We start from the raw sequence: 14,265 nt of genomic DNA on the forward strand, positions 1-14,265 counted from the left end.
CTTCAAAAGTTGGAATTAGAAATACCATTTGACCCAGCCATTCCACTACTAGGTATATATCCTAAAGAAGTGAGAGCTATGACAAAAACAGACATATGCATACCCATGTTAATCACAGCACTGTTTACAATAGCAAAAAGATGGAAACAACCTAGGTGTCCATGAACTGAGGAATGGATAACCAAACTATGGTACGTACGCACAATGGAATACTATGCAATGCTAAAGAATAATGTAGGATCTGCAAAACACCACATAACATGGATGAACTTGGAGGACAATATGCTGAGTGAAATCAGTCAATCATAAAAGGACAAATATTGTATTAGTCTGTTACTGTAAAAGTCAAGGAAAAGTTTATCTATGGAAGGAAATTTTCTTTGTTGGTTACCAGGAGTGAGAGGGGAGGGTAGGGAACACTGTTAAATAGGTAAAGTATTGATTTTGGTGAAGAGAAGGGCAATGTAATAAATGTGAGTGATCAGTATCGCAGCATTGAGGAAGAGAAAGAGAGAGGTACAGGGGAGGTACAGACAACAAACATGAACCCTTTTGCACATACAATACTGCATTGTCAGTGAAGGCAAACACGGGTATACGGGTGGATAGAAGGGTGGACAGGCTGAACTAGTAGGTGTGTCTATGAAGTGGGGAGTGTACCCAAGACCATGTATAGGGTTGGCAGACAATGGTCCTATAAGTTTATTTGTATGATCTGAATTCCCAGGTATATAGAAGAGCTGACAAGGGACAAGGTTGTAGTCGTCACTTCTTGGTCACAGCCAGCTATCCAAAAGGACTGAGTAGTTGAACCTGTGGGTAGTTGAACCTGTGGGCTCGGGACCATGGTTGGCAGGGGACATCAAGCTCAATTGGCATAACATGCTACATAAAACATTGCTCCACCTCCTACTTTGGGGAGTAGGGACTGGGATCTTAAATGCTTGCAAGCAGCCATCTAGATGCAACAATGGGTCTTTCGTCCAGAGCAAAGAAGAATGAAGAAAACCAAAGATTCATGGAAACAATTAGTCCTAGAGACTGGTACACCATGCAATCCTCAGCCTATATGACTATGAGACCAGAAGAACTAGATGGTGCCCAGCTACCACTGTCAACCACTTGGAAGGGGATCTATGTAGGAGATCCTGGATAGAGAGGGAGAACAATGTGGAACAAAACTCAAAATCATTTGGAAAAAAAAAAGGGCGGGGACCAGGTTTGCTGGTCCGATAGAGCCTGGTGGAACCACTGAGAGTATGGCCCCTAGCTGCCCTTCAGGTCTGGAATTGAACCCACATCTGTGGCTTCCAGCCAAACAAAAGACAGGCATATGAGTTGAACATTTACCTGAGGTAGATACATATCTTGGAGAGAACAATCATGAGAGAAAGAAGGGCTCTTTATGCACAGGAAAACAGCTCAGGGGCAGGAGTGCATGGAGGGATGGACACAGGGCAAAGGTAACTATCAGGAGGAAGTGGAAGGGGAGCTGTTGCATTGGGGTGAATTGTAGTCAATGTCATGAGACAAAGTGTATGTGAACTGCTGTATGGAAAGTGAATTTGCTCTGTAAATTTTCACTGAAATCATAATAAAAAGAAAAAAGAACACTGCTGTTCTAGCAGTCTGGCTATTCAAGATCTGGCTATTCTAGCTACTTAACCATGTGACCTTGGATAAGTCACCCCCAAGCCTCAGTCTTCCCATCTGTGCTTCACTAATAATAATTCATTATTTCTCTAATGCTCCTATTTTCTTTGCCTTCACCTCTTTGGATGAAAAGTTAGAATCTTGCCCTCTTTCACCTGCCCTCCATAGAGGATCTAGCTTTCTGATTGTTTGTACTTCTCTTTCCTGGACTGCTTCCAGTGGTTGCACAAAGAATAGGTTAATTGAAATGCCCCTTGGAAACCACTGCTCACTGTGAGCATTGGATGGTGTTATATTATTTAGTAGCTCCTTGGCTTTACATGGGCTCTTCCTGAAAGTACAAGTGCTTTCTCATCTACCATGGTGTTGGTTTCCACAGAATCTCTGGAGTCAGGCAAAGTTAAGTGTTTTCTTGTTTTATCGTTGACTATCCAAAGCTAAAAAGTCAACATTGGAGTCAGTGAACAGTCCACAGACATTCTTCTACAATGTGTGAGATGCAGAGTGTGTAACTGTGAAGGAACTAGAATGAGGTAGGAAGAACAGCCACAAATGCCTCTGCCACTTTATGACAAGCTCCAAGTTGTTGTTGTTGTTGCTAAAACAGGGATAAAAATAATAATACCTATGTCATGGGGCTGTGAAAATTAAATTAGAAAGGTCCATATGTGCTATCCAATAACATTACAATTACTATCGCAAGTCCACTAGCACGGTTTAGTTCATAGAGCATTGGGCCTTAGACACGGATTAGCAGAGAACATGGAGCCAGAAACACTAGTGCTACAGGAATCTATGGGTAATGGGCCTCCCTTCGCTGGAAGGACCTGGCCTCAAGACTCATATTTTCTTTAAGAATCCCTCTCTCCTGGACCACTCTTCCAGGCGAACCTCATCCTTCCCCACCTCCAGGTCTCTGAGAGGACTTTATGAGCCTAAAGCCTACCTACCTCCCTGAGTGAAGTCTCACCACCTTCAGGAAGCAGCCTCTTGTTGCTCCAAACCATTGGCCTCTCTTCCTCCTTATGAATATTCCTAGTGTTAGCTGGATTTTAAGCAACTTGATGGATGACCTTTGCCCTAAATATCCATGATGGTGCTGGTTTATAACAGGTGCAGGAGACACTTGCTGAAATAATGAACAAATAATAATTCAGTAACTTTTGAACATCCACTATGGGTCAGGCATTGGTGTTTCAGAGTTGAATAAGACACTTCCTGCCCTTGAGTTTACCCTATAGTGGGGTATTTTACACATAATTACCTCATGTGATCCTTACAGCAACCCTTGAAGGAAGCTGGAGGTTAAGAGATTTGTCCAAAGGTAAATCTAGACCCAAGCTAGTTTGGGAGCTGGGCCCTGGCATTGAGGTGAAAGTCCTAGTCTCCTACTGCCATCTCCTAGAGGTGCATTGTTGTTGTTATGTGCCATTGAGTCAGACCTGACTCATAATGACCCCTCCTTGGGTTGCTGAGGGGCAGTATCACTACAGAAGTAGATTGCCCAACCTTCCTTCTGAGGAGTGGCTGGTGGATTTGAACCGCCAGCCTTCTGGTTAGCAGTCAAGTGCTTTAGGCAATATGCTACCAGAGCTCTCGAGGTGTGTAGGTGCCTTAAAATGCTACTCCTTGCTTCCAAGGATAATGCCTATGGCCTGGAAGGAATAGGGATGGTGGCTGCAATGTACAGCAATGAAACTCTGCTTTACAACTTTAAACAAGTGACTGACTGAATCAGAGACTCAGTTTTCTCAGTTGTAAAAGAATACTGCAGTGGGCATCCATTGCTTTCCCTGCACACCACCCAATCCTGCTTCTACTAATAATACCCAAGTTATACTTACTTCTTCCCTAGTTGTTAGAAATGTGAGTATAGTATGTTATTCAAGCTAGGCTATTACATGCTCTCTGGAAATTAATCTTCAGTGAGGTGATCCAAGGATCAAATCCCACTGGAGTTCACTCATTCAGGAGAAGTCCTGACAAAATGATACTGGCTTTCTGCTCCCTCTACTTGGAAGCTTCTCTGGTACCTGGCTTCTGTGACTAGTTCAGCTTCTTCTTCCATTCTGTGAGCTCCTCTTGTTGTTGTTGTTATTTGCCGTCGAGTTGGCCCCGACTCATAGCGAGCCATCCTTGGGTTTCCGAGGCAGTATCACTACAGAAGTAGGATTGCCCAACCTTCCTTCTAAGGAGTGGCTGGTAGGTTTGAACCGCCAGCCTTCTGGTTAGCAGTCAAGTGCCTTAGGCACTATGCTACCAGAGCTCCTCTTATATCCCTCTAATACATTCCCTTTTTAAGTTCATGTTCATTAGTCAGTTTTTATTGCTTGTAAAAACAACAAAAACCAAAAACATCATAATTAATATATCCAAACACCTATCTTGCAATGTTGTAAGGATTAAAAGCTATCAAGTTTGTAAAGCGCCTAGTCCAGTCCTTGCAGCATAGCAAGCAATCAGTAAGTGGTGGTAGTTGGCTGGAAGTTAACATTTGGTGGGGGTGGGCAGGTAACAGGGAGGGGGAAGGGAGACTCTTACTGGTTTAGGTTCCACCAAGAAAAACCTCCCAAGAGACGGTAGGACAACAGAAGGGAGGGAAGTCCAGGCTATGGTATGCTCCTTTATTCAAAATGTTTTTATTGAAACAGAATGATAGAGCAAGAAAGAATGAGGTCTGGGACAATGTCTTTGGGCACAGGATGGAGCCCAGACCCACTGGTTACAGTGTGGTGCTCTCTCCCTGTCTCCTGACTCTTATTGAGGAAGTGAACACAAACAACAGGGAGGAGATGAGGTGGGGACAGCCCTCAGCTCTCATAGATGGCTGGCGTGTGAGGTGCCTCTGAACCTTTTCAACCCTATTTCTCTCTGTTCTCCCAGTCTCCCTGCCAGGGCCTTATGCAAGCTTTCTGTTTTGGCTGGCCTCCCGCCAGGGTTCTCAGAGACCACTCAGAGGGCAGGGTTGGGGGTGGCAAGCAGTGGGACATGGTCACAGCGGTTAGGGGGTGGCTGCCGCAGCAGGGAAGGCCGGCGACAGAGCTCCCCATCCCGGAGCACCTCGGGCAAGAGCTTGCGCTTGGTCTCCGGCAGAAGCATGATGCTGAGGATGCAGAGCAGGGCGCAGGCTGCCAGTACCACGTGCTGCAGGAAGGCTCCATGGCCCATGTGGAGGCGCTGGGCCGGGCCACTTAGCCCCCCAAGTGCCCCCAGTGCCATGATAAGACCCAGGCCACGGCCCCTGGGAGAGATGGAGGAGGCACTCAGCCTGTGGCTGTGGTCCTCATCCTACCTTTCTCCAGCAGCCTTCCCCTCTTTCACCCTGAAGGCCTCATCCTTATCATGAGGCCTAGGGACCCTGCCCTGCCCCTGGCAACACCTCTTGCTCTCACCGGACAGTGGTAGGGATGACTTCAGCAGCAAGGAGGGTGCTGAGGATGCCAGCAGCTTGGGAGGAGAAGAGGCCAAGGACAGAGAAGGTGGTGATGGCAGCCTCATTCAGATCTGGAGGGCCGAGAGGAGCAGGGTAAATAGAACTGAGGAGATCATGCCAGGCCTAGTCCCTGGGGTCACCCCCTTGGCTCTCTGCTCTTGTGGTTCTAGCTGGGTGGGTTCTGGGCATTTACTCATTGACTGGGAGAACAGGCAGAGTTGTATGGCCAGGTGGAGGATTAAGGAAGATCTAGGCAGGGTCTGGATCTTGTCTTGGGAGGCATGTGCCAGTGCCCTGTCTGAGGCAGCCCTACTGGTTCTTGCTGAGCCCCCACTGTGAGGAAAGGCAGATGCTCACAATCCCACAGGCCTAGCAGGACCAAGGACGCAATGCCAGTGAGGGTCATCGAGAGAAGCAGAATTCCTCGGCGGCCAAATCGGTCCACAGTGACCCCTAGGAAGACGCAGGCCAGGGCTGCTGTGCCGCTGGCCAGCAGGGAACACAGGTAGAAGTCAGATGGGCTCCCTCCTCCTCCCACAGGCTGGTAGCAGTGGCGGATGGCATGGGCAATGAAGCTATGAGAAGGGGTGGGGAAGAAGAGCAGTGTCTGAACCCCTGTTCAGCCTTCCACAACCCTGGTGGCTTCTGTAGGGGTCTTCCGGCCTTCCCCACCCAGCAGCCTTCATCCCAGCTACTAGTCCGGCCCTTGGCTCAGTCACCCAGGCTCACTTGGTGAAGCCCAGGATAAGCAGATTTTTCCAGATGTTGCGGTAGTTGAGAAGGGAAGCGAAGGAAAAGGATGGTGTTGCAGGGAGAGGGCAGGTGTTCTCCAGGTCTTTGAAAGAGAGAGAAAGGAGCTATTGGTTAGAAGAAATAGCAAAGAGCACCACCACAGCCACGTAGGGGGTACTGTCAAGTGTATATGTGAGATATTGTCCCCAGGGAACCCTGCCTCTTACCCTGTAGGGCTTCCTGGGCCTCCTCCCCCAGCATTTGCCCATGGGGCCGGTTCCGCTCAGCCAGGATCCTCAGCACAGACTGGGCTTCCTCAATCTGCCGCTTCACTATCAGCCACCGTGCAGACTCCAGAAACAGACCAGGCCAGCTGGGGGTGGGAGATGGGGTGCACCATCAGGGCTCCCCTCTCCTGACCCAGGGATAGGAAACTCCTACCTCTGAGGGGCTGCAGGGGTGCAGTTAGAGGACAGGAGGGGTTTCTGGGCTAGAGCTAGGTTCAGGTAGAGATGGGAATGGCCAGAGAGTAGGTGGAGGGTGATACTGACCCATAAAACAAGAAGAGGATGCAGGGAGCGGTGATCATTCGCTGCAGAAATCGCCAATCCTTGGAGACAAGGGCCAGGCCCAGGAACAGGAAGTGTCCCCCCACCCCCACCAACTCCCCTGCCAGGGCCACTCGAAGCCTCTGGGTTGGGTCACACAGCTCCAGGCCTGGTGATAGAGCAGGAAGAGAGGCCAGGGGAAGGAGTTGTAAGAGAGAAGAGAAGGGGAGGATGACAGAGAGCAAGGTCAGACCCTGAGCATCAGCTGCAGCCATCATCTCTCACACACCAATCTCTGGACGGCAAGAAGCCAAGAGGTTGTTCAGTCCTCTCTTCCTGACTGAGCAAACCTGGGTGGGCTCTAAGGTGCGGGTCCTTGGCGAGTGTTCAGCAAGCTTATAGGCCCTTTCACATCTATTTGACCTTCATAGCAACCCTTGGAGTAATTAGGTGACACAGCTAGTTGGGCTTTCATTTTTACAATAAAGCACTATTCCCACATAGCAGTAGGCCAGGGCATGGGTAGCCTTAAAGATCTGTGGGGGGAGGCAGCAGTGGAGAGAAGTATGGCCTCTGGATCCTTCAAAGGCCTGAAAAGAAAGATAGCTAATATTCTGGCCTGATGAAATGTGGGGATAAGGAAGGGACTGAGGGGACTCTAAGGGGCAGTGGAAATGGCCTGGGAATGCAGCCAGGCAGGCTTGAAACTTGAGGGAAGGATCTCTGAGAGGGTGCCACTCACGCATCAGGTAGACACCAAGGTCAACACCGGCAAGCAGAAAGCCCAGGAGGAATCGGAGGGCCATGACACCAGTGGAGGAACCTGCAGCAGCTCCTCCCACTCCGCAGGGGCCTACTAGCCCCAAAGTCAGCAGCACAATCCCACGCCGACCAAACCTGGAAAGTGGGAAGGGCTTGTGGGTGAAGAGCTGCTGGGTAGGGTTCATCCCCCACCTCAAAGCTGGAGGTAGAAGAATGAGGCTCTGGGAACAAGAGTTGAACTGAGGCTAGAGAAGATAAGAAGGATTGGGGATCATGGATAAGTGGCTATCTGACTGGTCACTGGTTGAACTCATAGCAACCCCCTTTGGTTTTCTGAGGCAGTAAATCTTTACAGAGATAGACTGCCCCAACTTCCTTCTGTGGAGATGCTGGTGGGTTTGAACCACCAACGTTCTGGTTAACAGTCAAATGCCTTAGGCACCATGCCACCAGGGCACCTTTTAGTTTTTTGGTTGGTCACTGGAGTGCAACTATTGTCTTATGGAGGGTTTTCACTGACTCTTGGAGATGATGCTATTGGTCAGAGATAAGGGTATTTATTTATAGAAGTGAGACAACACATCAGAAGGAATGGGATATTGCTTAGAGGACTTGGGACTATCCTTGGGAATAGAGATATTCGTCAGTGGGGATGAAGCTTTTTTTCCTCAGACTGGTCAGAGAAGGTGGGGTCGTTGATATATGGAGGTGATCTATTGAACTGTGGAGGTGAGGCCACTGGTCATTTTTGCATGGGAATAGTACTGATCAGTGAAGATGGAGCTAGTGTTCTAAAGGGACTGAGTCAGTGATTTTCAGAGATGAAGCCATTGTTCCATGGAGTTGAGACTATTATTCCACGGGGATAGAGCATGGGTCTATTGATGCATAAGAATGATTAGTAGGAATGGAGCCACCAGTCAGGACAGAAAGCCACTCACGCATAGAAAAAGGGCTATTAATCCATGTTGTTGTTGTTGTTATGTGCCATCGAGTCAGCCCCGACTCATAGCGACCCCTCCTTGGGTTTCCGAGGCAGTATCACTACGGAAGTAGGATTGCCCAACCTTCCTTCCGTGGAGTGGCTGGTGGGTTTGAACCGCCAACCTTCTGGTTAGCAGTCAAGTGCCTTAGCCACTATGCTACCAGAGCTCCTATTATCAGTGGGGATGGGATTAATCTTTGGAGACTGGAAATTGACCTTTGGGGATGGAGCCATTGATTCATAGGGTAGGACTATTAGTCAATTTGTATAGAGCCATTGACTCTTGTTGTTGTTGTTACGTGCTGTTGAGTCAGACCCAACTCATAGCGACCCCTCTTTGGGTTTCTGGCAGTATCACTACAGAAGTAGATTGCCCAACCTTCCTTCCGAGGAGTGGCTGGTGGGTTTGAACTAACAGCCTTCTGGTTAGTAGTCAAGTACCTTAGGCACTACGCTACCAGAGCTGCCATTGACTCTTAGGGTAGGGTATTAATCCATTTAGATGAGGCTGTTTATCAGTGGGGATGATTCTATTAATTCATGAGCATAAACAGAGTAGGGTCACAAACAGGGAAGATGAAAGTATTGGTCACTGATGATGGTCACTGAGTATTAGTCAGTGAGAACAGGGCTACTAATCCTTGGGGGCAAGGCTAATAATCTTTTGGGATAAGACAATGATCTATAGGAATGAAGACTGAGGTCACTGGTCAGTGGGAAAGGGACACTAGTCCAAGTGAGTAAGGCTGTTGACTCAGTGGAATGGGACAATTTTCCATAGGGATGGGGGCTTATTGGTTAATGAGGGTAGGGCTATTGATTTTAGGAGACTGAATTATTCCTCTCTGGGGATGAGGCCACTGTTCTATAGAGTTGAGGGTATTAGTCAATATGAATGAGCTATTAATATTTGGGAGTGAGACCATTGTTCCACAGGAATGAGGCTACTGATCTGTGGGAATGAGGCCATTGATATATGTAGATGATCTATTGAGCTGTGGGTTTGGAATCATTTGCCATAGGGGTGTGTGCCTACTGGGGAGTGAGAATGGAAGCAGTCGTTTTAGGAAACTGGCTATTGAATGTTGGCTTGCCTCTGATCCATGGGAGTAGAACTATTAATCCCTTTGGATGGGTCTATAGATCAGTGAAGAGCTGGAGAATATGGGTAAGTGGATATCTGACTACTGATTACTGCTGGTTACCCTGGAAGTACAATGGTTAATGACTTGGCTACTAACTGAAAGGTCAGCAGTATCCAACAGAGGTTCTGCAGGATGAAAGACCTGACAATCTATTATAGTATACAGCCTAGAAAACCCTATGGTGCAGTTCTAATCTGTCCTATAGGTCACTATGAGTCTGAATCAAGTTGATGACACACAATAACAACATAGATCAGTGGGGATGAGTCTAAAAACCTATGAGGATAGTCAGTGGTGACCAGGTCAAGAATCAAAGGAGATGGGATTTTTTTTTATCTATGGGAAGAGCTATTGGTTGATCTATTGTGGTCATTGATCCGCAGAGGTTGGGCAATTGACCTATGAGAGAGGAGTCAATTGTTGGCAAGTGGAGGATCATGGGTTATTGGGGATGAGGCTATTATTCTTTGGAGGCAGGGCTACTGATTCATGGGGGTAGGACACTGGTCAGAGTCATTTGTTTGTAGAGTGGAACTATTGGTCAGGAGGATTAGGGTTGTTAATATTTAGGAATTAATATATTGCTCTTTAGGAATGAGGCCATTGAGATGGAGCTAACAGTCCATGTGGATAGGGCTATTAATCAGTAATCAGTGGGGATAAGTCTATTAATACATGGGATGGTGAAGGAGGTGGCTAGTGGTGCTAGGTACAATAGAGAGGAGAGATAGGACTTTTGATCTCTGGAGAGTGTTTTTGGTCAGGGAGAATGGAGCTATTGGTCTTTAGAGATGAGGCCATTAATCCATGAGTTATAGGGCTACTGATCTGTGGGAATAGGATTAACAGTCCATGGGATGTGGTCATTTCTTTGTGTGGATGAGGTATGGAAGGAGTATTTCTTTATGGGGAGTCAAGTTGAGATGAGGTGAGACAGCATGTCATTGAAGAGAAGTCCAGGGAGGATGCAGAGTCCAGAGAATCTTCGTAAGCCTCTTGAGAATGCCAGCTACTTAGGCTAGCCTTCCTGGACCCCCCTCCTCTCTGCCTGCTCCGCCCTCAGGCAGCCCTCACCTGTCAGCGGGGTAGCCCAGGAACAGGTAGCCGGAGGCAAAGCCCAAGATGAAGAGGATCTGCTCCAGGATCACCTGCCAGCCCAGGTCACACACCAGATCCCACTGGGGATGTGAGAGGGATAGAGCGGGTGTAAGGCCCCGCCCCCACCGCCCTCAGCCAGCCCCCAGACCCGCAGTCCTCCGGGTGCCTCACCTGGCCAATGGCGTTGGTGGTGAGTACTGGCAGGCCGTTATAGTCCCAATCCTTAAGGCAATGGTTGAAGTCCGGTGGGGCGAAACCGCTGCAGGAGGGGTCCGTACTGGTGGCGACGCGGCTGGCGGCGCTGGCTGCTAGGGCCGCACTGGCGACGCTGACGCCGCTGGCGTTGGGGGGCTGCTCCCAACCGGAGGTGTTTGGGGGAAAGCCCCCGTAGTGGCAATGCAGTGGGGGTGCCAGCGTGAAGATGGGGTCCGAGGCCATGCCCAGGGCCACGAAGAGCACGGGCAGGCAACAGAGGCCGAGCTGCAGCTGCTGGCCGCCGCCCAGCGCCCCCACCTGGGCGAGCAGCGCCTCAAAGCTGAGGGGGCCGGGGGGCACGGCCAGCGACAGGCTGCTGCCCATCCCGTCGCCGCCCGCGTCGCCCTCCCCCTCCCGCTCGCGTTCGCGCTCCCGCTCACCCTGCAGCTGCTCCGTGGGCACCGCATCTCCGAGGGTCCCGACCTGCTGCTGGGGGCGGGGGCAAGGGCAGGATGAAGCGAGACACCGCAGAGCTAGGGGTGGGGGCGCCAGGCGCGAGGGCAAGGACAGGGGGCAAGGGGGGCTGTGCGAGGGAGGAAAAGGTTAGGCCCTTGCGGGAGCGAAGGTGCGGATGGCGGAACCCCCCTGGGCGCGGGCACTTACTCCGTTGGGGCTGGGGGCGATCTCTACTGTGCTGTCGATTTTGCTGCCGCCCCCGCCATTGGGCTCGGGGGTCCCGGTGGCCACCCGGGGAGCCAGCTTGCCGACCGCAAGGGCCCTGCTGGGCCGCACAGAAAGGATGCGCTGTCTTCTGGCCCAGTTGCGCGCCCGGTGCCCGGACACTGAGAGTCGGGAGAGACCCCGCTCTGCAGCGCTGCAGCCACGGGCACCTCCTTCGTCTCTGCGAATTGTGCGCAGCTGTCCCCTCCCCTTCCTCCAGACTCTCCTCCCCTTCCCACGTCAGCAGAACCTTCGGTCCAGACTCTCCGTCAGAGAAAAGGGGGGCCAGGGCCCAAGGGAGGGAGGGGATGGGGCTCTGTCGTCTGTTCCCTAGGTCTGCGGGCCATTGCGGTAAAAAGGAAAGAAAGCTGAAAGGATAGAAGATGGCCCAGAGAGATGCTACCTTTGCTTCCAACCTCTTCCCCATCATTTATTCATCCATCCATCCATTCATTCATCCGGTAAAATTTGTTAAGAGTCTATTATGTGCCAGGCCCTGCCTAGGCTTTGGGTATGAGGCTGGGCAAGACCCACCTCGCAGGAATTTGATGGGGGAGACAGACATGTAAACCAGCAACTACAGTACAGCAAATGCATATGGAGTACTTGTTGGGCCTTGAATTCAGCCCTGGTTTCAGTCCTCTACAAGGAGACAACTTCTTTGGGGTTCACCACCCACACTCTTGTTTAATGTCCATTTCTCAACAGCTTTGGCATTTTTGACCACCCCTTTCTCCAAACACTTTAAAGCTGCTAAGTGCCATATTCCCCTGGTTTTCTTTCTCTTGTTCCTCTTTTCATCCTCTTCTTCCTCACTGTCATTCAGTGTCTGCATTTGTCAGCTTAGTCCTAGGCCCTCCTTTCATCTCACACTATTCTCTCTGCCTTGGGATCTCATTCACGCCCATGGTACCGATACAAACATGATTCCCAGATTTGAATCTCTAGCTCCTGCCGTTCTTTTGTCCCAGACCCATGAACCCACCGCTTATGTGACTTCTTACCCTTGGTAACTCACAGGAAACTCTAACTCAGTATGTCCAAGACCAAACTCATGTTCTTCCCTCTATAATCTGGCTGTCTTCTAGTACTTTCCTCAGTGAATGGTACTGTGGACAGATGCTCAGGTGATAGCCCTTAGAGCTTCCTCTTCCTTACTCTTGAGTCTAATCCTTACCAAAATCCTATCCATCCTACCTCCTATATAGTTCTTGGATATTCCTCTTCTATCACCTATAGTCAAGCTACCAGTTACATGGCCTTGTTTAGCCCCTAATTCGTAACTAGTGCTCTGCACCCACTTTGGTCCCACTCCTCCCCATCTGTTGTTTACACTGCAGATGGAGTGATCTTCTCATATGCAGATCTGATCATGTCCTTTCTTGCTTAACAACCTTCAGTGGTGTCTCCTCACCATCAAGATAACTACTACTATTCTAGACACTTCATACACAGTCCTGCCTGCCTGGCCTATGTACCCTGAAGCTCCATCTCTAACTTCTCTTTCCCAGCTCTCTGCAGTCCAGCCACACTGCTCTTCTCAGTTTTTCCAGTGGTAGAGGGCCCTTGCACAAATTGGTGATAGAATTGATTCCTCTTTGTCCAGTTCTCCTCAATCTTCAGCTGTCAGCTCAAGCATCTTTGTTTCAAAGAAGCTTCCCTAACCTCTAGGATTGCTTCTCAGATTTCAGTTCACAGACCAATAGTATCTGTACCACCTGAAAACTTGGTAGAAATGCAGAATCTCAGGCCTCACCCAGACCCGTTGAATCAGAATCTGCACTTTAACAAGACCTCCAAATGTGTGTATGTGGAGCTGGAGACACACTCTCTAAGGGACTTGATTTTCTAATCCCAGGTAAAAGCTGGGATTATACACCATCCCCATGACCCCTGCCCCCCCCCCCCCCAAAAAAAAAAAAAAAAAACCCACAACCCACTGGTATCTAGTCCATTCCAACTCACAGTGACTCTACAGGACAGAGTAGAATTGCCTCATAGGGTTTCTGAGGGTGCAAATTTTTACAGAAGCAGACTCTAAAGACTGTCTCTTACTCCTGCCAGGTTAGTTGCCAGGACATCCATTCCTTCTTCTCTCCACTAACCATGTATTTGTCTTCTTTGTTCAGAAATTTTCCAAATTCAGGAACCCCCTTCTTTCTAATGCATCAAGCAGCCTTCCCCCACTAGTCTCCCCAACTAATTCCAGCATTTCTTCAGGATTATGGTGCTATACAGCCAACATTCCTTGGGGATTAATTTGCCTGTGTCCTCGTGTCTGTGTCTTGGAATAATAATCACTTAACTTTTTGTAGTGCTAAGTTTTTCTTATGTATTATCTTGTTAGGTTCTCACCACCTGTGAGACATTTCTGATCATCCTCACATTAAAGATGGACTGACATGATTATGAGACACACACACACACACACAAACCCACTGCCATCGAGTCAATTCTGACTCATAGCAACCCTATAAAACAAAGTAGATAAAACTGCTCCATAAGGCTTACCAAGCCTGTAAATCTTTATGGAAGCAGGTTGCCAGCTGCTCCATGGGTTCAAGCCACTGACATTTTGGTGAGCAACCTAATTCTTAACACATAGGTTTAGTCACACTCCAGATTTAGACCTCTGACTTCTTTTTAGATTCTTTCTGGAAAATGATGAAGGATGTCCCCTATTGTAAGTCTTCAATTCATAGAGGTGAATTTTGGTGGCTTCAAAATCTGGAAACCCTTTGAGAATGAAATGAGAGAAGAACTTATGATGGACAAAGCAAATGCATAGGGGTCCCAAGAGACTAAGATTGTGACTGAAATTTGGAATGCCCCCAAGCATCACCGTGCCAGGTTATCATCTTGGGAAAGAACTGAAGCAATAATCTGTGGCTTGGATTTCCTCTTCTGTGGTAATATGACTGGAGTGATCCCCTCTCATCGATTTCACCAAAGTCCTGTAGACTTCCAACACACCATATTGCCCTGCCACCAAAG

The 14,265-nt window shown here is 49.0% G+C and overlaps 1 protein-coding gene across 1 annotated transcript; it reads right to left on the reverse strand.

Moving 5' to 3' along the window:
• Positions 1 to 4,605: 4,605 nt before the first annotated feature.
• On the reverse strand, positions 4,606 to 11,304 carry SLC22A17 (solute carrier family 22 member 17). Its single transcript, XM_007951196.2, has 10 exons — positions 11,215 to 11,304; positions 10,528 to 11,037; positions 10,333 to 10,436; positions 7,109 to 7,263; positions 6,370 to 6,535; positions 6,046 to 6,191; positions 5,816 to 5,921; positions 5,444 to 5,661; positions 5,046 to 5,157; positions 4,606 to 4,894 (listed from the first exon to the last, which is right to left on the reverse strand). Exons 2-10 carry the CDS (start codon positions 10,933 to 10,935, stop codon positions 4,606 to 4,608), a joined length of 1,704 nt encoding a protein of 567 aa, XP_007949387.1. The 5' UTR covers positions 10,936 to 11,037; positions 11,215 to 11,304.
• Positions 11,305 to 14,265: the final 2,961 nt, after the last annotated feature.

Source organism: Orycteropus afer, unplaced genomic scaffold (assembly GCF_000298275.1).
Source record: "Orycteropus afer afer isolate SDZICR_OR568_19922 unplaced genomic scaffold, OryAfe1.0 scaffold00292, whole genome shotgun sequence".
NCBI lineage: Eukaryota > Metazoa > Chordata > Mammalia > Tubulidentata > Orycteropodidae > Orycteropus > Orycteropus afer.